We start from the raw sequence: 23,118 nt of genomic DNA, 5'->3' as shown, positions 1-23,118 counted from the left end.
CAAATAATTTTACCAGTTTATACTCCCACCAGAAATGTATGACTTCTAGTTATTTTACATTCTCACCAGGACTTGATCTTGTCAGTTCTTTTCGTTTTCCAATCTTGTGGTTTTGATACATAAACCCCTGATTTTCACTGAGTTTGAACCTCTTTTTAAATGTTTATTGGCTCTTTGTATTTCTTCTTATGGAAATTTTTTGACTTTTTGATTGTTGAGTTTTTCTTTTGAATCTGTATGAGTTCTCCTACATACTGGATTTCAATCCTTTTTCAGTTATGTGTGTTGTAAATACCTCTTCCCAGATTGAAACTTCCCTTTTCACCTTTTTTTCTGTCTTTTGATGAACCAAGAGTTCTTAAAGTAGTCAAATTTATTTATCTTGTATATTGTGCTTTTTGGTGCCTTGTTTAACCAGTTTTCCTCTATTATCTTAATGTTTTGTCTTTCACATTCAGTCTTCAACTGAAATAAGTTTTGAGCATGGGGTGAGGTTGGAGTCTAATTTCATATTTTGTTCCATATGGTTAGCCAGTTGCTTCCATATATTTATTGAAAGTTTGATAGAAATTGCTTTGGTTCTATAAATTGTATTGGTTCAGCTGGTGAACAACTGACAATTTTACAGTGAGTCTTCCAAACCATGAACATGTATATCTTTCCATTTGTTTATTCATTTAATAAAGTGTTACGGTTTTCTTGATGATCTTCTACCTCTTTGGTTAGATTTATATTAGAATATTTTTTAAGATCTTGTTTTATCTTTATTGATGATGATACCTAGAAATACAGTTGATTTTTTGCCTGTTGGTCGGTTTATATCCAGCAACAGTGCTAAATTCTTTCATTAGCACTCCATATGTAGATTTTTTTTTTCACAGACTATTATATCCTCTGTGAATACTGACAATTTTTCTTTCATTTTCTTTATTTTTCTCATTCATGCCGTGTTAGGACTGATGTAGAATACTGAATAGAAGTTAGGATGTAATCACTTTTGCTTTTTCCTTAAGTTAAAGGAAATACAGTGGACAGTTTTCCATTAAGTGTAATGCTTGCTGTGGATTTGTGCGTGCCTGTGTGTGTGTGTGTGTGTGTGTGTGTGTGTGTATGTGTATGTACTTACCAGGTTAAAAATAATTAATTTGTAACAAAAAAATGTAACAATGAAATATAAAAGAAATGTCTTTGCTTACTTGGTTTACTAAACTTTTGTTCAATTTTCTCTCCCTCCCCCAGCCATCTCCTCCTCACCAAAACCTTACACTTATCCCCAAAAGGCCTCTCAGTAGAAAAATATTTGAATGCTTCAGGATTCTATCCTCTCCTATAAACTGTAATTTGAAATGCTGGCTAATCAGATTTATAACTAATAAGGTCCTAAGGAAGAATTTTTTATTGCTTAATCTTCTAATTTATATTAGAAAAAACTAAGTTTTTAGTTTTATATTTATAGATATGAGAAATTATTTCAGGCAGGTGCTGGAAGAAATACTTCTCATCTTTAATTTTAAAAATTGTTTTTTGGGGGATCCCTGGGTGGCGCAGTGGTTTGGCGCCTGCCTTTGGCCCAGGGCGTGATCCTGGAGACCCGGGATCGAATCCCACGTCGGGCTCCCGGTGCATGGAGCCTGCTTCTCCCTCTGCCTGTGTCTCTGCCTCTCTCTCTCTCTGTGTGTGACTATCATAAATAAATAAAAAATTTTAAAAAAAAGTTTAAAAAAAATAAATAAATAAAAATAAAAATTGTTTTTTGGATACGTGCAAAATTTTATAAAATTCCAAGCTTTGTGTTCATAAAATATGATTGAATTGTAAAAAACAAATTACACTCAATTTATATATTTTAAAGGCATTGCAGGAAAGAAAAAGGAGAATTTTGGATGAAGCTGTGGAATTAAGTCAAGATCACTTTAAAAAATACCTAGTAAAACTTAAGTCAATCAATCCACCTTGTGTGCCTTTTTTTGGTAAGTTACTGAATATGGATTTATATTTATATTTGAGATAGTTTGTTGTAGCCAAAAGAGACCAGCCTTTAAAAGCAAATTGTCGTGATTTTTATATCTGAACATATCTACTTTTATTAGCTGTTTATATTGATAAATAAAACTTTAAGGTCTCTATTTCCTTATCTTTAAAATAGAGGTTATGATAATTAAAGTGTTGTTGTAAGGAGCTCTGTGAGGTCTTTCTAGAAGAGTACTAATCCCATTCATGAGGGCTCTACTCTCAGGATTCAAGCACCTCCCAAAGGTCCCATCTCTAATACCACATTGGGCATTAGGATTTCAACATAGGAATTTTGAACGTTCAAACATGCATGCCTGTGTATACACACACACACATACATGCACGCACACAAAGAGCAGCACTGGCTGTGTTAATAAAAAATGTCTCCAGACGATCACAAATAGTCCTTAGGGGACAAAATTGCCCCCAGTTGAGCCATTGATTTAAATGAATCCATAATTATGTATGAGAAAGGAGCTAAAAACTTTCTTACTGTCCCAGAGTGAGGAATAATTCTTTTTCTATCTAAATGATGGGCTTTGGAAAAACAGAATTAGTTTATAGATCTATAATCTTATCACCAGAATTGGTTTAAAATTAATTTATTGATCATTATTTAAGTTCATTGGCATTAAATATTTATAATCAAATATTAAAATGGTTAGAACAGATTTAACACCGATTTTGTGAATGAATCCTTCCTGTTATATTAAGCTGTTAGTTTAAGGAATAAATTAAGCCTTTCCTAAACCCTAATTTTCTTTTTATTTTAAATTCTTTACATGTTAAAAAATTCCTAATGTAAAATTAATTAATAAGCCTATCAGAGTCTTACCAACATTATAGGGGTAGAATTGCTGGATTATAGGATGTCTTTCAACTTTAGTAGATCAATTGTTTTTTCAAATGATTGATTAAGTAACAAATTTTATAACTTTTCTTCAAATACTCTTTTTTACTAGGAATATATTTAACAAATATTCTGAAAACTGAAGAAGGGAATAATGATTTTTTAAAAAAGAAAGGGAAAGATTTAATCAATTTCAGTAAGAGGAGGAAAGTAGCTGAAATTACTGGAGAAATTCAGCAGTATCAGAATCAACCTTACTGTTTACGGATAGAACCAGAAATGAGGGTAAATATTTTCTTTGCTTATCTTAAAATCCTCTGCAATCTGTAAGAAATATCATAACCACACATTATGCTACTTATTTTACTATAAAAATAATATAGTAAGTTAATAATTAATCATTAGATAGAAGTGGTAAATATTAGGTATTCTGTGCTAATAATCTACAGTTATGAATATTTCTAGGTGCTGGGGTACCTGGCTGGCTCATTCAGTAGAGCAGATAACTCTTGATCTCAGGGTTGTAAGTTTGAGCCCCATGTTGGGTGTAGAGATTACTTAAAAATAATATCTTAAAAAATACATATTATTAGGTACTTTTTCTTGAGAGCATTGCTTCTTCATGCATCTGGTTCAAGTAATACTTTCAATAATAAAACTGAATGATGATTCAAAAAATGAATGATGAAATGGAATGAAACTCTCTGTCCATGTAGTAAAAAGAAAATCCACTGCTAGTACTGTCATTGGTTGATACCCATTTTAGATATTTTACATGTGCCAATCTAATATCAAATAATTAATTTCTTCATAAGAAAACTGGGTTTAAATAGAGGAGGAGGTCAGTTTGATAGAGCAAAAAATGATTTCTTTTTAAACACTCTACCTGATATTCTATTTTGAGCAATAGTTTATAACATTGATTCTGTGGTACTATAAAATGTCGGATACCTTCAAAATCATAGTAAATTATGATACTATGTATGTCAAGTGAATTGTGTTATACTTATTTGAAATTCAGAACATATAACTTATCAGTTCACCTGTCACATTAAAAATTGTGCTCAACTTTCAGACTTAGTCTGCAGGTCAGGCATAGTAAGTGAAAATGGCCACTCTGACTCTCACCCTCCTAAATTGTAAGATGGTAACTATTCTTTGTTCCCAGTTTAAAACAAAATACTCTAAAGCCCTAAGAAAGAATGACCTAAAGTGTACCATGATGAAAATGTAGACAGTTACCTATTCTAAAGAAAATGGTGACAAGCTGCTGGTCGTCCTATATGTCATTCTCTTCCCTCATCATGGGGCCAACCCTCTGTGATGCGGAGTTTATAATATATTTTCCCAGAAAAATCATGTTAAATTATAGATGGGTATATTTGAAATAGCACTTTATTTATTTATTTATTTATTTATTTATTTATTTATTTATTTATTTATTTATTTATTTATTTTTGAAATAGTACTTTTAACATTCATATCTCAGTAACTCCATTAGGTTTTTATGATCTGGTCTAGACTTCCGCCATCATTTAAAGCATTCTTTATGGAGGTATGGGGACATTCACTTATCAGGCCATAGTTAATCAAGCTAATGAATTGTATTAAAAAGTAAAGGATGAGAAAATCAAGAACACTGCTATTAGAACTTTGTAAGTCTTTAAATTACTCTTGGCTCATATGATTTAATATGAACAGCTAACTTGAATATAAGAACAAGTTGTTTCAATATTGTTAAAGAGCTAATACAATTTTCTTGACATTGGCAGAATGCCTGAAAAGTGGGAGAATTTTTTATCAGAAAATCTATAGCTCATTTTGCCCACCGTTAAAGTGAAAACCCAGTACTTATTTTTATATATACTTATGAATCTCTTCAAAATTAAATAAAGTTAAATCCAATAATTTGCTTCTAAAGCATTTTTCTGAGGAAATCATCAAAATGTACAGAAAAATTTATGCACTAGAAGTTAATAAATATAATTATTATTGTAATACAAAGAATTAGAAAGCACCACTGTGGAGATTGGTGAAATAAATTCTGGAAAATCCATATGATTAAAGACTGTAGAGCTAAAGTTTGTATTTGTAAAATAAGTAAACCACATGGGAAAATATTGAACATAAACTAAAAAAAGGTTAAAAAACAACTGGTGTGGGCCCAATTTTGCAAAATAAAAGAAAAAACAAAACGAATATTTGTATATATACATATATTCACACAGTAGAAACATTGGAATGATACTCTGTAAGAGTAAAATGGTAACAGATCTCTGGTTGGTGAGATTGCTATTTATATTACTTTTTATCCTTTGCTAAATCATCTAAATTTTCAATCTAAAAACTTAAATACAAGGTTAGAAAATTTCTTTTTCTTGAAACAGAAGGGTTATTTTACTAGAGACTATCACAGATAGATTTATAATTGTTCTCGAAATTACTTCTGACTAGAACTTAATCCAGCTTATCTCTGTTTTTTTTCTGATTATCAAAAGTGTCAAAAAAAAAGTGTCATTGTGGACACTTGGCTTTCTCAGTTGATGGAACATGTGACTCTTGATCTCAGGGTTGTAAGTTCGAGCCCTACGTTGGGTGTAAAAATTACTGAAAAATAAAATCTTTTTTTTAAAAAAGTCTCATTGTGAATTATAACCATAATTCTGTTAAACTATCAACACTTTTGATAAGTTTACTGGTGATAATCATCTTGCTATAATGACTAGGGATAATATTGAGGGATATTGAACCATTAAGATGGTAACAAATGAAAATCTGTCCATCTTTTTAATAGAAAATGAAGACTAGAATATACAACTCCCATAGAAATTGTACAATTTTATTTGAAAGTAGAGAGATTAGAATCAACAATTCTTATGAACTCTCAGATATTACAGTCCTTTAACTTGTTAATATATATATTTTTTTGTTTTAAACTGCTGAAATACATATTCCAGTAAGATCTAAAACATATACTTAGGAAAATTTGTTTAATTCCAGAGATTCTTTGAAAACCTTAACCCCATGGGAAATGCTTCTGAAAAGGAGTTTACAGATTATTTGTTCAACAAGTCACTAGAAATTGAGCCCCGAAACTGCAAACAGCCACCTCGATTTGTAAGTTCAGTACAATTTTGGAAAAATTGTGTGTTAAAACAATATTATCTTCATTGTTTAATAACGTATTACTATTAAAATTCTGATTTATTCAAATAACTTTTTCAGTCCTTTGTTTTGCAGTACTATACTATTTCTAAAGTGGTAGGTACTATAGGAAGCAATGTTAGCTTTTTGATAAAATCTGGATTAACCTTTATCTTAGTAGGATTTATTTATCTGTCAGCTTTTAAGCCTTCCTGGTATAAGAGGGAATGTTCTCAGAAAGTGAGAGCTGTAAATGACCAGGGAATGGAATAGGAAATGAAAAGACCAGGAAAAGGAGTAAGCAAGTGTATGTATCATGGTTCTTCTGGCCTGGCCTATCATTAGAGCGCCATAGTCTGTGGTTGCCACTAGAATGAACTTCACACTAAAATTTGCTGCTACAGGTCCTAGTTATTCTTGGGTTTCCAGTGGCAACAGAAGTAGTAGAAGACCAATTCTAAGTAGTTGAACAGAAAGCAAGATGTGGAAGGAATGAAAAACACCTATAAAGATGCCTGGGTGGCTCAGGTGGTTAAGCGTCTGCCTCAGCTCATGAGGGTCATGATCCCAGGGTCCTGGGATTGAGTTCTGTATCAGGCTCCCTGCTGAGGAGGAGGGAGTCTGCTTCTCCCTTTGCCCTTCCCCTCTGCTCATGATCTCTCACACTCTCTGTCTCTCAAATAAATAATAAAAAAAAATAAAACCTTTAAAAATACTTACAACATACCTACATTGGGCCAAGCAGTAAGCTGGATAGTTTCATGTTATCTCCACAAGAGTTGTATGATATAGATCTTATTCTCATTTTACAAACATAGAAACTGAGGCTCGAAGTTATTAAATAAATTTTTTAAGGCTGCGAAGCTAGATATCAGCACACTTGAGATTTTAACTCAAGTTATCTAAATCTGAGTCCATGTTTTTTCATTAGGTTACTACTGTGAGAGTTTAAAAAGGGGGGTGGAGGGTGAGAGACCATTTTCTCCAAAAACTTGAAAGTGCTGTTAATGGAGGTTGGTCATTTACTGTTAGAAAGAAAAAAAATGGTCTTTTTTTTTTTTTTCCTGATGCACCTAACATATATTGCATGTATTATGTCTACAGTAAATACATGTAAAATTGATATCAATGATTTGAAGAAATTTAGGTTTAAGTGTTTGGGGAGGAACAAGTTTTCACACAGAGTTTCAAGAATTTTATTTCTGCAGAATGAAAAGAGGTTTACTTGTATTCAGGTCCCTCTTAAAATTAAGCCAATCAAATCCCCAAGTATTCTACTAGAATATTACAGGCTGTTTTGCAGATTGGGATTTTATTGTACTCTTTTAACAATATGCTAAGAATTAATAAGGTAGAGTTAAGCCACAAAAATAAAGTATGTGCACATTAGTAATGGTAGTTATGTTTGCTTTTCCTAGCCTAGGAAATCAACTTTCTCTTTAAAATCTCCTGGAATACGGCCGAATACAGGCCGACATGGCTCTACCTCAGGCACTTTACGAGGTCATCCAATGCCGTTAGAAAGAGAACCATATAAAATAAGCTTTAGTCGGATTGCTGAAACTGATCTTGAATCAACTGTGTCAGCACCAACCTCTCCAAATACACCATCTACTCCACCAGTATCTGCTTCTTCAGACCTTAGTGTGTTTTTAGATGTGGATCTCAACAGTTCCTGTGGTATGTATTTGATGTAAATCATTTACGATGTAAACCATAAAAAGAGGAATGTTATGTTTCAGATAATTCTTCTCATCATTTTGATTAGGGAACCATAGAATCCTTTGCACACTATGCTAGTGTGGAAAGTGGCATTTAAATGTGAAAATAATAATTAACACAGGGGACTAAAGCATCATTTATGCATTGTTTATGCATAGTATTTTCTAATTCATTAAACAAAGATATATTTAGTACCTTTTGGGCCCCACTACAGCTCCATAGGGAGCGATAGAGAATAAGAGAACACACAGATAAGTTTTATGAAGGAAACTTAAAAAAAACTGTGATAGGGAACTACTTATGCTAAGAAAGGAAAAACATGCCAGCTACAAAGGCAACATTCCAGGTTCATTTCTTTTAAGACTAACATGTCAATAGAGGATAAAATTCTGTACTCTTTGTGTTATTATATTTGTTATTTTATGCAAAAATATTTTAAAAATAAAACCATACATATTACCTTTCTTTTCAAATTAATTTTTCTCATTCCAATAGGCAGCAATAGCATCTTTGCTCCAGTCCTCTTGCCGCATTCAAGTAAGTAAGGATTTGAATTGATTCTAATGAAACCAAACAAGTTGTTTAAATTTGGACATGAGTATTTGGGTTTTAGCAACATTAAAATATTTTTTAAATGAATGAAATTCTTATAAATAAGTTATTTGCTTACAATTGGGTACTATTTAAACTTTACAATAGTTCATTTTCATCATTTTACAACCTACCTATGGTTTAGGAGTTGTGTGACCTTAACAAATTATTTAGCACCTCCAACTCAGTTAAGGATCAAATGACATAACGACGTAGAGCCCCTAGCATATTACTTGGCACAGAATGAACAGTGACTTCATACCAGTTGCCTCTCTTCTTTCCCATCCCAACTCATTTTCCCAGGTGGATAATATACTTAAGTGTTTATGAGATTCCCAGACAAGCCCTTAATCACTTGTTTTTTCATATGATCTTATTTAATTAAGGCAGTTACTTTAAGTAAAACACTATTCTGCCATTCTCAGTTATTTCATAATTTATGACATAAATGCTATCACCTTTCTTTCTATGGGCATTTGTTTAAAACAACCCAAGGAGGACAGAGTAGTTTCAGGAATAATTCTCCCGATCTGGAGGACTTCTGCTTCTATCATACTAAAATGTATATAATTTAGTAGCAAGAGGGTCCCTTTCTTATGAGAAAAGTAAGGTTAGTCTTTTAAATGTTTATAATCTTACATTTTAATTTTTAAATTTTTATCAAAATGATATATGTATACAGTTTAAAAGGCAAATAGTGCTAAACATTGAAAATGAAATTAATAGCAGTTCACTACCCTGTGGCACCCCACTTCTTTTCTTGTTCTCCAGCGACACTTTCACATTAAATGGTGTTTTCATATTTTTCTTTTTTGAATCATTAGTTTTAGATATTTTGTCATGATTTCCTATTACAATAGATGAGAATTTTGCCCTTTATTCTGGCTAATATACTTGTCACATTTGGGGGAAAATACTATTCACTATTAAATCAGGAAGTGAATACTACAATTATGCTTCCTTTCTTGTATAGCTCTGTTTCACAAAGTTAATGATAAATTCATTAATGCTTGGGGTTTTTTTTGTTTGTTGATTGGTTTTTTAAACATCTATTGCTCAGTCTTCTCATACCCTTTCTCAGCACAGTTTTCCATAAGGCAGACCACCAAGAACAGTTGTCAGGATTTTCGTTTTGCCGTTTAACTTGGAAACCTCCTTCCTGGTGCCCTTTTGTTCTGCTCCAGTTTGGACTGGTTACTTTCTTGGCCTCTCACCCAGCTGCCATCCTAGAACTTTCTTTTGTTGTCATCCTAGAAATTCCTTCACATTACTCCTGCTCTCATTCCATTGGTCAAAACTTAACTACAAAGGATACTAAGAGATGTCTGAGCTAGGCAGCCTTTTGTCTTGCTAACATACATGGGATCCTATTAATAAAAGGAAGAAAAGGAAAGGTACACTGGGAGATAGAAGTTTCTGCCACAATATATCCAAGAAACTTTTAGAATCTTCTCTCTATTCTTGATGATCTGTACATTCACAGTGATCTGCTTTAATATGGGTCATTTTTTTTCTTTCATTCTGCTGTCTACTTATTAAGCCCTTTAAATTTAGAGATTCACGTCTTTAATTTCTAGAAAGTGATCCTTAAATTGTTTTGTGTATAATTTCCCCCCCAAACGTGTTCTCTGACTCCATTTTTGGAGCTCCTTTTTTATATTTTACATCCTAGATTGAACCTCCAATTTTCATGTCTTTTATCTCTTCTTCTCCATCTCTTTGTTTTCTTGTTCTGTTTTCTGCAAGATTTGCTCACTTCATCTTCCAACTGTTCTGGGGGTTTTTTTGTTTGTTTGTTTGTTTTGTTTTGTTTTTTTATCTATCATGATTTTGAATTTCCAAGAAATTCTCTCTAGTTACCTCTGTTCATGCCATTTTTTATATTATCCTGTTATTCTGGTTTCATGGATTCACTGTCTTATCTTCCATAGGATATTATGATGTTTTGAAAAAGATTTATTTCTGGTATTATTTCCTTTCTGAGTTTCATCTATTAGTTTAGTCTCTTGTCTTTCATATCGGAGGCTTTCCTTTCTTGTGTGGTATCCTTACCTTTCCACATTTTAGAGCATTTTAGAGGGAGGCAGTATAAACTGATAGGAAATGGTATATATATATCCATGGGCAGAGCTTGTTGACTTGTAGGTTTCACTGTAGAGTAATATAGTGATGAGAAGTTTTTTACTTGGGAAATCTCCAAATATCAAAATCTGTGAGGCCTCTTTTCTAGGACTGTTTAATTTTTCCAAGGAAAGATCTGTTGAATCTTCTGTCTAGGGGGTCTGAACATTTAGTGTGATAATCTGTGCTTTCAGCACAGTCTAGTGGCCCCAGTCTGATGTTTAGATTTACCAGAAAATAACCACCCCCCAGTCTCCGACAGAGTTTTAATTGCTCATTATATAGATTTAATCAAGTCTTCTGTTTTCATACTCATGTCTTCCATTATACCAAATGCTATAACTCCTAATCCCCCCTTCATTCTATGGGGACACATTAAGTGCTGTTTGTCAATATCACTATATAAACATTTGGGTTTCATCCTTCTCCATTTGTTTCCTTCATATACACTGTAGTCTACCTTTATGTATTGAAGCTTCAGGATTCAGATCTTTCCTGGCTTCACTGAAGTTTGTATGTTTCTTATTTTCCTTGTTCTGTTTTTTTGTTGTTGTTGTTGTTTTTTACTATGGCAATAGTAAAAAATGGAAATGAATTTACTATGTTTTGTCTAGTGCTGCTCTAACAAAGTACCACAGACTGAGCGGCTTAAAAGAGCACAGTTCTGGAGACCATAAGTCCCAAAATCAAGGTATTGGCAGGGCCTTGCTCCCTCTTGAAGCATGTAAGAGAGAATCTTTCTTTGCCTCTTCTAGCTTCTGGCCATTGCTGACAGTCCTCGACATCCTTTAGGTACGTATTTCAGTCTCTACCTCTGTTGTCAGATGGCCGTCTTTTCCCTGTGTTTCTTTGTCCCTTCTCCTCTCCCTCTAAAGACATCAATCATACGGGACTATGGTCCACTTTCATCCTAACTTGATTACATATCTATAAAGACCCTATTTCTAAATAAGGGTCACATTCACAGTCCCTGGGGGTTAGCCCTTCAGAATATCTTTTGGGGGGACACAATGATAACACCAAGCAATTTTAGACCCAGGAGTTCTAGACATTATTTTAGATGGTAGTAAAATATGTTTTCCATATGGTAAAGAAAAGTTCATTTTGAAATGTAATGGAAAATGTTGAGAGTAACTGCATAAAATTCTGACTTTCCTAAATCCTGAAAGAAAGAACATAGCATGTATGAAAACTGCTCACATACAATGGGAAAAACACCAAGACTCCATTAACAATGGACATTGATAGACAGTTCACATCAAAGTATGAGCAAGCCTATGTTAAAAGTTATTCTCATACATTACTTATCCCTTGTAAATTAGTATATTAGTATGACCCTTTTGGAAGGAAATTTGTAAACGTGTCAAACCATAAAAATATTCATACCCTTTGGACTTATTCAGTAAGAAATTGAATATTTGCATTGTACCAGCTACCTTCCTAGGTACTATAGATTCGGTGGCAAACAAAAAAGACAAGTTTCTGCCTTCATTTATACAAAATACCAATTTGGGGAAGAAGTCATATACATGAAGATCACATTGTTCATCCCACACTCTTGGTTTTCTTAAGTGTACTTTCAGCTCCCTAGTCTCTCTTGCCTATTTCTCTTTATATCCCAATCTATAAAGATTGGAAGGCTGCAAGATTCAGTCCCTGGACCCCTTCTCATTCACTCAGTTGGCCCATTCAGTCTTATATCATCTATATAATAATTCCCCAATTTTTTTTCTCTACATAGAACCTCTCTCTTCACCTTTGACCTGTATGCTCAGTGACCTATTCAACATCTCCATTTAGATACCTAATAAGAATCTCAAACTTAACCTCTCCAAAACTGAACTTGTTTTCATTCCCTCCAAAGTTGTTCTTCCTACTGCCTCCTGATCCCAGTTCTAAACTGTATCTAATTGCTTAGGCTAAAAATATTAGAGTTATATTTTATTTCTCTCTTTTTCTCATACTCCATATGTGATTCATCAACAAATCTTGTTGACCCTCAAAATACATTCAGAATCTATTTTTTCACCATCTCCATTGCTATCACCTTGAGATCCAAACCACCATAATCTCTTAAGTGGTTTATTATAGTAGCATCCTAACTTCCCACCTTCCCCACAGTCTGTTTTCCATATAGCGGTTTAGCGCCTGCCTTCGGCCCAGGGCATGATCCTGGAGACCCGGGATTGAGTCCCACGTCGGGCTCCCTGCATGGAGCCTGCTTCTCCCTCTGCCTGTGTCTCTGCCTCTCTCTCTCTCTCTCTCTCTCTCTCTCTCTCTGTGTGTGTCTCTCTCATGAATAAATAAATAAAATCTTTTTAAAAAATAAAAACAAAAAAATAAATAAAGGGCCCAGAAGGTTCTGTGTATTTTAGCCTCTATTGATGTCAGACTTTATCATCTACTGTTCTCTCCCATTACTTATTCTGCTCCAGCTACTCTGCCTCCTGCACACAGTAGACACATTACCACATCAAAACTTCTGCTTTTGTCATTCCTTCTGCTTGGAATGTTTTTCACCTATTTGGCCTCATTGTAGGCTCCCTTGCCTAGTATCACTTAAGGGAGGTCTCTCCTAGTCACCTTATTTAAAATCTCCTATCTATTCCTATCCACCTTCCCTACCTAATATTCTAATTTATAGCCATAATACTTTTACTTAATTATCAAATCCATTCTCTCTCCCCAACCTAGAATATAAGCTCCATAAGGACATGAATTTTTGGCTGTTGTTTTTAACTACTATATTGCTATAGTGTTTAGAATAGCACGTGACACTGTGGCAAGTATGCAGTATTTGTTGAATAAATGGATGGACGGATGTCAAAAAATTAGAAGTAACTTACATAGCTAACTAATATTACAGAAATCACTTAATAAATTATTCTACATTTATTAGTTTGGAACACTGAAGCTATTTAAAGTGCACACAAAAATTCATCTTGTAGATAAGTGCTCTTGATAGAAAATAAAATTGTGTGAACACTTTATCAAGGGTTATTGAGTGCCTGCTATGGAGAGATATAACATAGCGGTCAAGTGGTCTGACTGTAGAGTTAGACCCATAATCAAAAACTCTTACAGCTTTTCCATCATCATTCAGATATTTTCTGCTTCCATGAGTGTGTATTTCTGTAAGGGAAGAGAAAACCCATCTAAGTCTGACTTAAACAATAAGAAAGCATTCTAACTCACATAATTGGAAGTCTAGAGGAAGACTGCTTTAAGACTTGTTGAGTCAGGGGCACCTGGGTGGCTCAGTGGTTGAGCATCGGCCTTTGGCTCAGGTCATGATCCTGGGATCAAATCCCGCATTAGGCTCTCTGCAGGAAGCCTGCTTCTACCTCTGCCTATGTCTCTGCCTTTCTCTGTGTGTCTCTCATGAATAAATAAATAAAATATCTAAAAAATTAAAAGGAAATAAAGACTTGTTGAGTCAGTGGCTCAACGATGTTATCAGAGACCAGGTCTCTTTTCAACTCGTTATTTTGTCCAAATTATCAACTGTACGTAAGGCTGTTTTCCGTCAAGGTCTTATAAGTGGTGGCAGGAACAATAATGGTCATGTGCTTCTTTGTTCAGTCAGGTAAGAAGTAAAGAGAGAAGCATAGAGACAGTCTGGCGGAATGCTTTTCCAGAAGGACAGTGGACTTTTTTTTAGTAGCTGCTAGCAAATCTTTCACATTTCACTAGTCTGAACTAGGTCACATGCCTACAGCTAAATCAGTCACTCTGGCTAAAGGAATGGATTACTTTGATTGACTTGGTCTAATTAGGCCCCATCTCTGGAGCTATGAGATAAGGTCAGCTTTCTCGAAGCACAGGGCTGTATACATGAAAAGGAAGGTATATAAAAATCTGATCATGTTAAGGTGAAGAATGAGGCCAATGCCCATTTCTTTTTTTTTTTTTTCTTTTTTGCTTTATAAAAAGCATTTATTATTAGGGCAGCTGGCTGACTTGGTGGTTAGAGCATGCATCTCTTGATCTTAGGGTCATGAGTTCAAGCCCCATGTTGGGCATAGAGCTTACTTTAAAAAAATAAATAAATATATTTTTTTTGAGATTTTATTTATTTATTCATGAGTGACACAGAGGCAGAGATAAAAGCAGAGGGAGAAGCAGGCTTCCTGTGGGGAGCCCCACACAGGGCTTGATCCAGGGACCCCAGGATCACACCCTGAGCCAAAGTCAGATGCTTAACCACTGAGCCACCCAGGTGTCCCCAATAAATAAATTTAAAAAAATACTTATATTGAAGTCTAGTTGACATACAATATTATATTAGTTTTAGATGTACAACATTGTGATTTGACAGTTCTCTACATTACTCAATGTTTACCATAAGCATAGTCACCATGTCACCATATATTATTACAATATTATTGACTATATTCCCTATGCTGTACTTTTTATTTCTCTAATTACTTATTTTATAACTGGAAGTTTGTGCCTCTTAATTTCCTTTACCTATTTGCCCATCCCTTTATCCTCCTCTGCTCTGACAGCCACCAGTTTGTTATCTGTATTTATGAGTCTGTTTCTTTTGTTTTACTTTGTTTTTCAGCATTCACATGTAAGTGAAATCAGATGGTATTTGTATTTTTCTGTCTGATTTATATCACTCAGCCTAATACCCATCCATATAGTTGCAAGTGGCAAGGTGTCATTTTTTTGTGTGTGTGGCTGAATAATCCAGTGTGTGTGCGTGTGTGTGTGCACGCGCACGCACACACACACCATAATATCTTCTTTATCCATCTATTGGTGGACATTTGGGTTGCTTACATCTCTTGGCTATTGTAAATCATGTAGTGAACATAGGAGTACATACATCTTTTCAATTAGTGTTTAACTTTTCTTTGGGTAAGTAGTAGTGGAATTACTAGATCATATGGTATTTCTCTTTTTGATTTTTTTGAGGAGTCTCCATATTGTTTTCCACAGTGGGTACACCAGTTTACATTTCCACCAGCAGTGCATGAGGGTTCTCTATTCTCTACCATCCTCACCAGCACTTGCTATTTCTCTGATTGAAGTTGGGTGCACTGGGCCAAATTGGCCAACTAAACCACATGGGACAGATTCACTATCACCAGGAGTGGTTTGCTTCCAAAGACAGGGCAAAAGATGCTGGTCAGACAAAAGGGCTATATCTACAACAGATGGTTCTCTGCTTAACCTCCCACACCATCTGCCAACACCCTATAGGAATCCTTTTTCTACTTTTGATACCCTGAGCTAACAGGACCCATATGGTGACTGCAGAGTGACATGAACAGGACAGCAGTTTTTTACATGGAGGAATGAGATTGGCTGCTTTACTTGGATATCACATAAGGCGTTCATACTCACATACTCATGTTCATACTAAACATACTTAATTGTTTAGAATTAAACTCATCAACTTTCCCAACTAGTTCCTTTGAACCCAGTCTTATTATAATGATAAACAAGACATGGTTACTGTTGTTACAAGTTACATGGTTACAAGTGTTGGTCAACAAATAAAGTTGGTCCATTAACTACAGGTATTTTTTTTTTATCATATGAAACAAAAATAAATGAAAATAATTCTTATTCTGTGTCTGTTTGGCAGAGAATTTACCCCTGAATACTATATTATTTTGTAAATTCTCTGTAACGTGGTTATATAACATGTCCTTTATTATTGCAAAACTTGCAAAGAGAAAGGGTTATTTGATACAGCCCTACCTTTTGGTCTCCTATTTAAAAGTTTTATTACCTGTGTAGAAATGTATCTGATACTAGCTGCCTCAAAAACCCAAGGTCTCTGATTATGTATGATCTTTCTCTGGAAGTTATTACAGTTTATACAAATATGTTTTGTCTGTTTTAGACTTAAAAAGGTTTTTCAGAGAGCAGAATCTCATTATTAATCTTATTTAAGTTGCATGTTTTCATATAGCTATAGTATGTGCCATATGCCAAGCAATACCACTGTACTAGTGCTTAGGGATACAAAAATAAATACACATTGCCCTCAAAAAGCTTACAGTTTAATGAAGAGTATAGGTAAACCAACAGTTAACTGTAATACAGTCTGACATTTGCTATAGCAGAAGTGATCACAGATTGAAATTAAGTCTTGTCTCATGATTGCACTGTGAATTGTGGTTAAACTAATCTTTTTTACCCCCAGAGTCTTTCTTCAGTTCATGTGGTAGTTTACATAAACTAAGTGAAGAGCCACTGATTCCTCCTCCTCTTCCTCCTCGAAAAAAGTTTGATCATGATGCTTCAAATTCCAAGGTAGTCAATAAGACTTAGGTTTGCCTTAACTTATTCAACTTACTCAAAGCTGTGAATCTTCAAAATAGTTCTTGTTCTTATAAAAAGTCTGTCAATTATAATTGGCTACCCTTTAGGGTTTTTAAACACTTCAGTTGTTATATTTGAAAAAATACTTGAAATAATCACTTAATTCTCGTTGATTTTTTTTTTTTTTTTCAACAAAGGTTGGGCAGACTTTCACAGATCCTCAGAAGTATGTTTACTTTCTGGTAGAAATGGAAAAAAACTTTAATAGTCAAAGCATTCTTCAAACTTTAAACCAGATTCTCAAACAGAATCACCTGGGAGGCTTGTTAAAACCCTATTGCCAAGTTTCAGATTCAGTAGGTCTAGGGTGGGACCCAGGAATTCGCTTTTTTTTAACAAGTTCCCTACTGGTACTGATGCTGCTAGTTACTGGATCACACTTTGAGAATCATCCCAGTAAGCCTCCCTGGGGAAAGTAAAAGTAGAAGACCAGAAAGCAGAAGCTGGACATTGAGTCCCCTTGACATCATGTACTTTAATGTCTACAAAGTTATGTATTCCTTTCACTCACTTGCCTGTTATAATTAAAATGCATAAATTTTTGAAAGGTGTATAAATCAAGATACCCTGAGGCTTTTTGTTCTAAAATTTCAAGTAAAACATCTCATATATAAAAATATTAAACTGGGCCCCAAATTAAACTGGGAGCATTTTACTCAGAAATCTGGCTTAAGTCAGATTAACCTATTTGGAGCTTCTGGATTTAACTGAACACATAAGAATTTTTCATTCTTAAAAAAAAAAAAAAAGAATTTTTCATTGTTTTAAAACTTAACAGATTTTTCAGGAGAATGGAAATATAATTTAATTTTTTTTTTTTGAGGGAAATACGAAATCTGATGATGACCCCCCTGCTATTCCACCAAGACAACCTCCTCCTCCAAAGGTAAAACCTAGAGTTCCTGCTCCTACTGGTGCATTTGATGGGCCTCTGCATAGTCCACCTCCACCGCCACCAAGAGATCCTCTTCCTGATACCCCTCCGCCAGTTCCCCTTCGTCCTCCAGAACACTTTATAAACTGTCCATTTAATCTTCAGCCACCTCCACTAGGACATCTGCACAGAGATCCAGACTGGTTCAGAGACGTTAGTACCTGCCCAAATTCGCCAAATACTCCTCCCAGCACGCCCTCTCCAAGAGTACCACGTCGATGCTACCTGCTCAGTTCTAGTCACAACAACCTTGCTCATCCTCAAGCTCCCCCTGTGCCACCGAGGCAGAACTCAAGCCCGCACCTACCAAAACTGCCACCAAAGACTTATAAACGGGAGCTTTCACACCCCCCGTCATACAGACTGCCTTTACTAGAAAATGCAGAAACTCCTCAATGACCTTAGCCATATGTAGTCATTGACACTGGAATGGTATTTGTAAAGGGTTTTTTTTTTTTTTAATTTATTCAAAAAAGGCATAGTATTTTAGTACTTTTTACGAATAATGCTCTTACAAAAATGCTACTGATCAAATAAGCTTTTAAAAATTGGAAAAATAAAAATACAGAAGTCCTTTATCATTATCCTCAGGTGATCAGTAGCATTGCCTTGTCTTGGATCCTCAGTGCTGCCAAAAGGCCAGTATAAAGAATTTATATTTGCACTGTAGACTCTGCTAAAATATGGTTTAAAGTAACATTGATTGCACTGAAAGGGGATAGTGCATTTGTGGAATTTTTCAAATTTGAGTAATAGATGCCTTTTTAAGGCAGTGAATTTACACAAATATAGGGGGTGTACAGTATTACTGATTTTTAAAACTCTTTGACCATCTTCTAGTTTTTACATTTAGGGGAATTGTGAAAAACACCCACTGTTCTTAAACTTTAATGCCATGTCTTAAATGCCAGAATTTGCTGCTGAAGACAAAAATGAAAAATATAATGAAAATAATAGATGCACTGTTTATTATTTTGTCAAAATGTATACAGAGACTACCTAACCCAATCATGGAGGGAAAAAGGGCATGTATCTCATTCAGATGTGCCTTTTGTTTTTGGAGACTATGGTGTCTTTAGCTAATGAGTTGCCTATTGTTTTGGAAAACAAAGTTAATTAATATGCCAAGTATGTACAGTTTTGTTTATATTGTATATTTAAAGAATGCTAATAACTTACTATATAAATTTAAGTGACTCGAGGCCTATAATACAATCTGCTACTTTACTAATTCAGAAATTCAGAGGAAAATTTCTTATGGCATAGGAACCAACTGCCTTGCCCTCAAATCCTAGTAACCTTCTCTATAAATCTCATGTTAACTACAATTTTTTTTAAATACTTTTTTTTTAGATTGGTAACATTTAAACCAGCAAACATACTTAAAGCTTTATTAAACTTTTTATTCAGAGAAGTAAAACTTTTATTTGCCATTTGGACTCCTGAGTTCAAAGTGATGAAAAAGCGTGTTTTGCTGATAGTGCTGTAGCAGCAGTTGTAAAATAGCCAAAAGCCACGTTGTTGTTTATTTACTGGTCTGTGGCCTTTTAACTGTGCTTTGTATCAGAGTTCTTAACAAGATTAATAAATCACCCCAGTCTTAATTTTTAAAATACGTGTTTTCATTATAAGTAACAAGGGGAGAGCTTGTTGAGTTCTGTGGAAATACATAGACATGTCCACATTATTGTCATTATTTTGGGCAATTTAAATTACATAATCCCAAAGAATTTAAATGATGTAAATTTTAGAAGGATAACTTTGCCCTGTTAAAACGCGATCAGCAAACTTCCAGCAACCATTTTTATGCATTCAGATGAAAATCAGGAGCATGCTAGGAAACTTGATGAGAGAGGATTGTTGCTTCTCGGTAGGATCTTGGAAACTGCCTGGATTTAAAGCCCAGTAACTACCGTATGAATTAGTCTCCAGGTAAACACACTCTTGAGTTTGCCTTTGGCTTTTAAAGAGCAGATTACAATATCAGCTTTGTCTGGAAAAGTGATTTAAGCTGCCTGCTTGTTAGGCCACACTTGTAATTTAGAGGCGTGAGGCGGACCTACACTCTGGGGAAGCGGGCGGCTAGGCCCTCGACCACGCCCAGGTAATGCTGCCTTCCCAGCTTTGTGCCTTTGCGCACGCGTCATGGCGCCAACTTCGCCACTAGGAGGCGCCGGGCCCTGTCCAGGCCCGCGGTGGGGAGGCGCGTGTGGGTGTGACGTCACTGCGCACGCTGCATCTTGTTGCCGGGCAGCGATGGCGGCTACCGTGGAGTCCTCCGTGGAGGACCCGCTGCGGAACTTTGTTCGAGTTTTGGAAAAGCGAGATGGCACGGTGTTACGACTGCAGCAATATGGCTCCGGCGGCGTGGGCTGCGTTGTTTGGGACGCTGCCATCGTCCTTTCTAAGTACCTGGAAACGCCCGGGTTTTCCGGCGATGGGCCCCACGCTCTGAGCCGGCGGTCGGTGCTGGAGCTGGGCTCGGGCACCGGGGCCGTGGGGCTCATGGCTGCTACTCTCGGGTAAGAGCTGGCGGGAGGGGGTGCCGCTTTGTTTGGGAAACCAGGATTCCTGCTTTACCATGCTTGTGCCTACACTTCAGTCGACGTTATTTTATAGGGCCGATGTGGTGGTCACAGATCTGGAGGAATTGCAAGACTTGCTGAAGATGAATATTAATATGAACAAGCATCTTGTCACTGGTTCTGTTCAAGCCAAGGTACTGAAATGGTTTGTATGGCCTTTCAGCTTGTTTTAAGATAACGATTTGTGGTTTGCTTTAAATTGCGTTTCGCTAAAAGCATAGTTAATACAAAGGGGACTTTCCAGAACTTTTTTTATAAAACAATAAATTATTAAAGCAACAGTTAAAATATTTGTTGGCATTTTCAAGGGGGGAAGCAATAGAAGACTTTCCTTCTCCGCCAGACTACATACTGATGGCCGACTGCATATACTACGAAGAGGTAAGTAGTCATTATCTTTACAAGTTGTATTATAATTCGTGGATTCCATAGTGCACATTTCTTCCCACTTTAACATCACTGAATGCAGGATAGTTTTCCTATAATTGATGACACAGTAAGGAACATAAAGTTTACCAGGAACAACTACATACACTCAGGTTAAACATATAGACCTGTGAAACATGTTGACAGAAGTGTTGCCTGCATTTTTAGCATTTTACTAAAGGCTTCTGTAAAAATCTTCTTTTAAAGGTTTTGTCATTTGGATCTGTTATGAAAAGCTAAGGTTTTTTTAAGCTCTTCTTGGTGAAGGTGTTAACCATGACATTGAAAATTAAGTTTCGTCCTAAAGAATTCATTGCTCTATGGCAAGATTGATTCAGAATGATACTTTTTAAAATATCAGTTTGTGTATATTGTGGGCATCACTCATTTTTAAAATAAAACATTGAACTAACATGTTCAAGTTAGGGTTAGATTCACTTTTGTATGGTAAAGTACGGTAAAATCCCAAGTTAAAATAGATTAAATAAAATTAATTTTTTAAGAGTGAAGATAATTCTATTTGTTTTCCCCTGGGAATACCAAAATGTAGTCACCTGGAAACAAATCGATACAATGGTTAATTAGTTAAGAGTACCAATCATTAGTTACAGAGCTTTAAGCACATGTACTTTGTTGATTGATTCAAAAATAGATAAAATGGAGGGGAGTTATAGTTACCCTCCATTTCCCCTACTCCCTTTTTATAGTAAAAATATAAATTTCTAAAAATCCTAAGTAAAAGTGATATTCCTTTTTGAACAGTCTTTGGAGCCGTTGTTGAAAACTCTAAAAGATCTTAGTGGATTTGAGACTTGTATTATATGTTGTTATGAACAACGAACAATGGGAAAAAATCCAGAAATTGAGAAAAAATATTTTGAGGTAAGTACTAGATCTGTTTTGTAGTGCTAACCCTTCAGCGAGGCTTTATATGACTATGTGCTCAAGTATGTTATGGTAATTTTGAGTGGAGAACACATTCTGCTTGCTTAAATCCAAGGAGAGAATCCTTTATTGCCCAGCATTCTATTAAGCTCCCCCATCCTGCCCCCCCACCAACCTTTTTCATCTTTTCTGATCCTTTCTTTTATCTTTTCTAATTAGTTGATATAGTATCTACAGAACAATTTAAAATGATAATGGTGACACCCTTGTGCTTTCTGGGAAAGTGTTCAGTGGGTTATTTTTTCTTTTTTAAAGATTTTATTTATTCATGAGAGACACAGAGAGAGAGGCAGAGACATAGGCAGAGGGAGAAGCAGGCTCCCTGTGGGGAGCCTGATTTGAGACTCAGACTCAATGCCAGGACCCCAGGGTCATGACGGGAGCCAAAGGCAAATGCTCAACCACTGAGCCACCCAGGCATCCTTCAGTGTTTCTTTATTAAACGTGATGCTGGCTTTTGGGAACTTACTAATGACGTGTGTATTACTTTTGGAAAGTACATCATAGAAACATATGTGATTATGTTTTTACTTTCTGGTTTTGGGATGGGGTGTTTTTGTGTTTTTTGTTTTTGTTTTTTTTTTTAAAATAAAGACTCACAGGAAGTTGCAAATTAGTATATAGAGCCCCATGTTTCTTTCATCCATCTTCCCCCAGTGGTCATCTAAAACCCTTTTGATGGCAAAAATCCATCATAATACGAGTGATTCCTCTTGAGGGTATATCTATACAGCTCTGCAATTTATCCACTGAAAAGACTACTTTGCTTGAATAAGAATGCAAATACCTGACTCTGCCTCAGATATGTGCTAAAATGGTTTTTAATTTTCATGTTTTTCTTAAAAGTAAAGAATGTTAATGAACTTTTGAGACTATAATTGAAAATTCTATATTGTTAAACAGTTTATATTGAGTCAGAACACATGTAAAATGCATATATATCAAGTGCTTGACTCAATTTTTCATATGTATACACCCAAGTAACCACCCTCCATAAATAGAACATTTTTCAGGACGTCAGAAGGCTCCCATGTGCCCTTTTCCAGTCAGTACTCCTCCAAAGTTGACTGTTGTTCTGACTTCTGTCACCACAGGAAACTTCCTATTCTTGAATTTGAAGTATATCTCTTTTAAATTTATAGCTCCTACAGCTAGACTTTGACTTTGAAAAAATTCCTTTGGAGAAACACGATGAAGAATATCGAAGCGAGGATATTCATATTTTATACATCAGAAAGAAAAAATCGGTAAATACATTCCCAGCTCTTTATCCTCTGAGATTTCATTAGCTAGGCATTGTCTCTGGGCTAATGTGTGGAGTATTGTGTTGATTTTTATGTAGGGAAACATTTGATGACTCACCAGAGTCAGGTACTCTGAGCGTTCGATCACTTAATCTATCTGGTCTTGTATTCTTCCTCTAAAATAAACCAGGCTTCTTTAAT

The 23,118-nt window shown here is 35.2% G+C and overlaps 2 protein-coding genes and 1 long non-coding RNA gene across 19 annotated transcripts in view; 2 read left to right on the top strand and 1 right to left on the bottom strand.

The window, feature by feature from the left end:
• LOC140639936 (uncharacterized) overlaps positions 1–9,569 on the bottom strand; it is a 103,281-nt gene extending 93,712 nt beyond the window's left edge. For all 3 annotated transcript variants that reach the window (XR_012036590.1, XR_012036591.1, XR_012036589.1), the window contains exons 1-2: positions 9,392–9,569; positions 8,190–8,289 (exon numbers count right to left, since the gene is read on the bottom strand). This is a non-coding gene — a long non-coding RNA (uncharacterized lncRNA). The remainder of the gene's footprint in view (positions 1–8,189; positions 8,290–9,391) is intronic.
• The window catches only part of SOS2 (SOS Ras/Rho guanine nucleotide exchange factor 2), an 80,337-nt gene extending 61,007 nt beyond the window's left edge, over positions 1–19,330 (top strand). For 2 of the 3 annotated variants that reach the window (XM_072838495.1, XM_072838494.1), the window contains 7 exons: positions 1,853–1,970; positions 2,976–3,148; positions 5,864–5,980; positions 7,426–7,687; positions 8,225–8,266; positions 16,605–16,714; positions 17,607–19,330. In XM_072838495.1, coding sequence (XP_072694596.1) covers positions 1,853–1,970; positions 2,976–3,148; positions 5,864–5,980; positions 7,426–7,687; positions 8,225–8,266; positions 16,605–16,714; positions 17,607–18,116 — 1,332 coding nt within the window. In that variant the 3' untranslated portion in view covers positions 18,117–19,330. Of the gene's footprint in view, positions 1–1,852; positions 1,971–2,975; positions 3,149–5,863; positions 5,981–7,425; positions 7,688–8,224; positions 8,267–11,196; positions 11,234–16,604; positions 16,715–17,606 lie in introns of all 3 variants that reach the window. The other variant, XR_012036572.1, reaches the window with a different exon arrangement.
• A 123-nt stretch (positions 19,331–19,453) lies between these two features.
• The window catches only part of VCPKMT (valosin containing protein lysine methyltransferase), a 44,960-nt gene continuing 41,295 nt past the window's right edge, over positions 19,454–23,118 (top strand). For 9 of the 13 annotated variants that reach the window (XR_012036583.1, XR_012036582.1, XR_012036581.1 and 6 more), the window contains exons 1-5: positions 19,898–20,239; positions 20,337–20,447; positions 20,611–20,683; positions 21,491–21,610; positions 22,816–22,920. Coding sequence is in view for 1 of the 13 variants with exons in the window: in XM_072838502.1 (XP_072694603.1) it covers positions 19,974–20,239; positions 20,337–20,447; positions 20,611–20,683; positions 21,491–21,610; positions 22,816–22,920 (675 nt within the window). In the remaining 12 variants the exon portion in view is untranslated. Of the gene's footprint in view, positions 20,240–20,336; positions 20,448–20,610; positions 20,684–21,490; positions 21,611–22,815; positions 22,921–23,118 lie in introns of all 13 variants that reach the window. The other 4 variants (XR_012036584.1, XM_072838502.1, XR_012036586.1 and 1 more) reach the window with 4 other exon arrangements.

This window comes from Canis lupus, chromosome 9 (assembly GCF_048164855.1).
Source record: "Canis lupus baileyi chromosome 9, mCanLup2.hap1, whole genome shotgun sequence".
Classification (NCBI taxonomy): Eukaryota; Metazoa; Chordata; class Mammalia; order Carnivora; family Canidae; genus Canis; species Canis lupus.
This window is presented reverse-complemented; position numbering and strand designations above follow the sequence as displayed.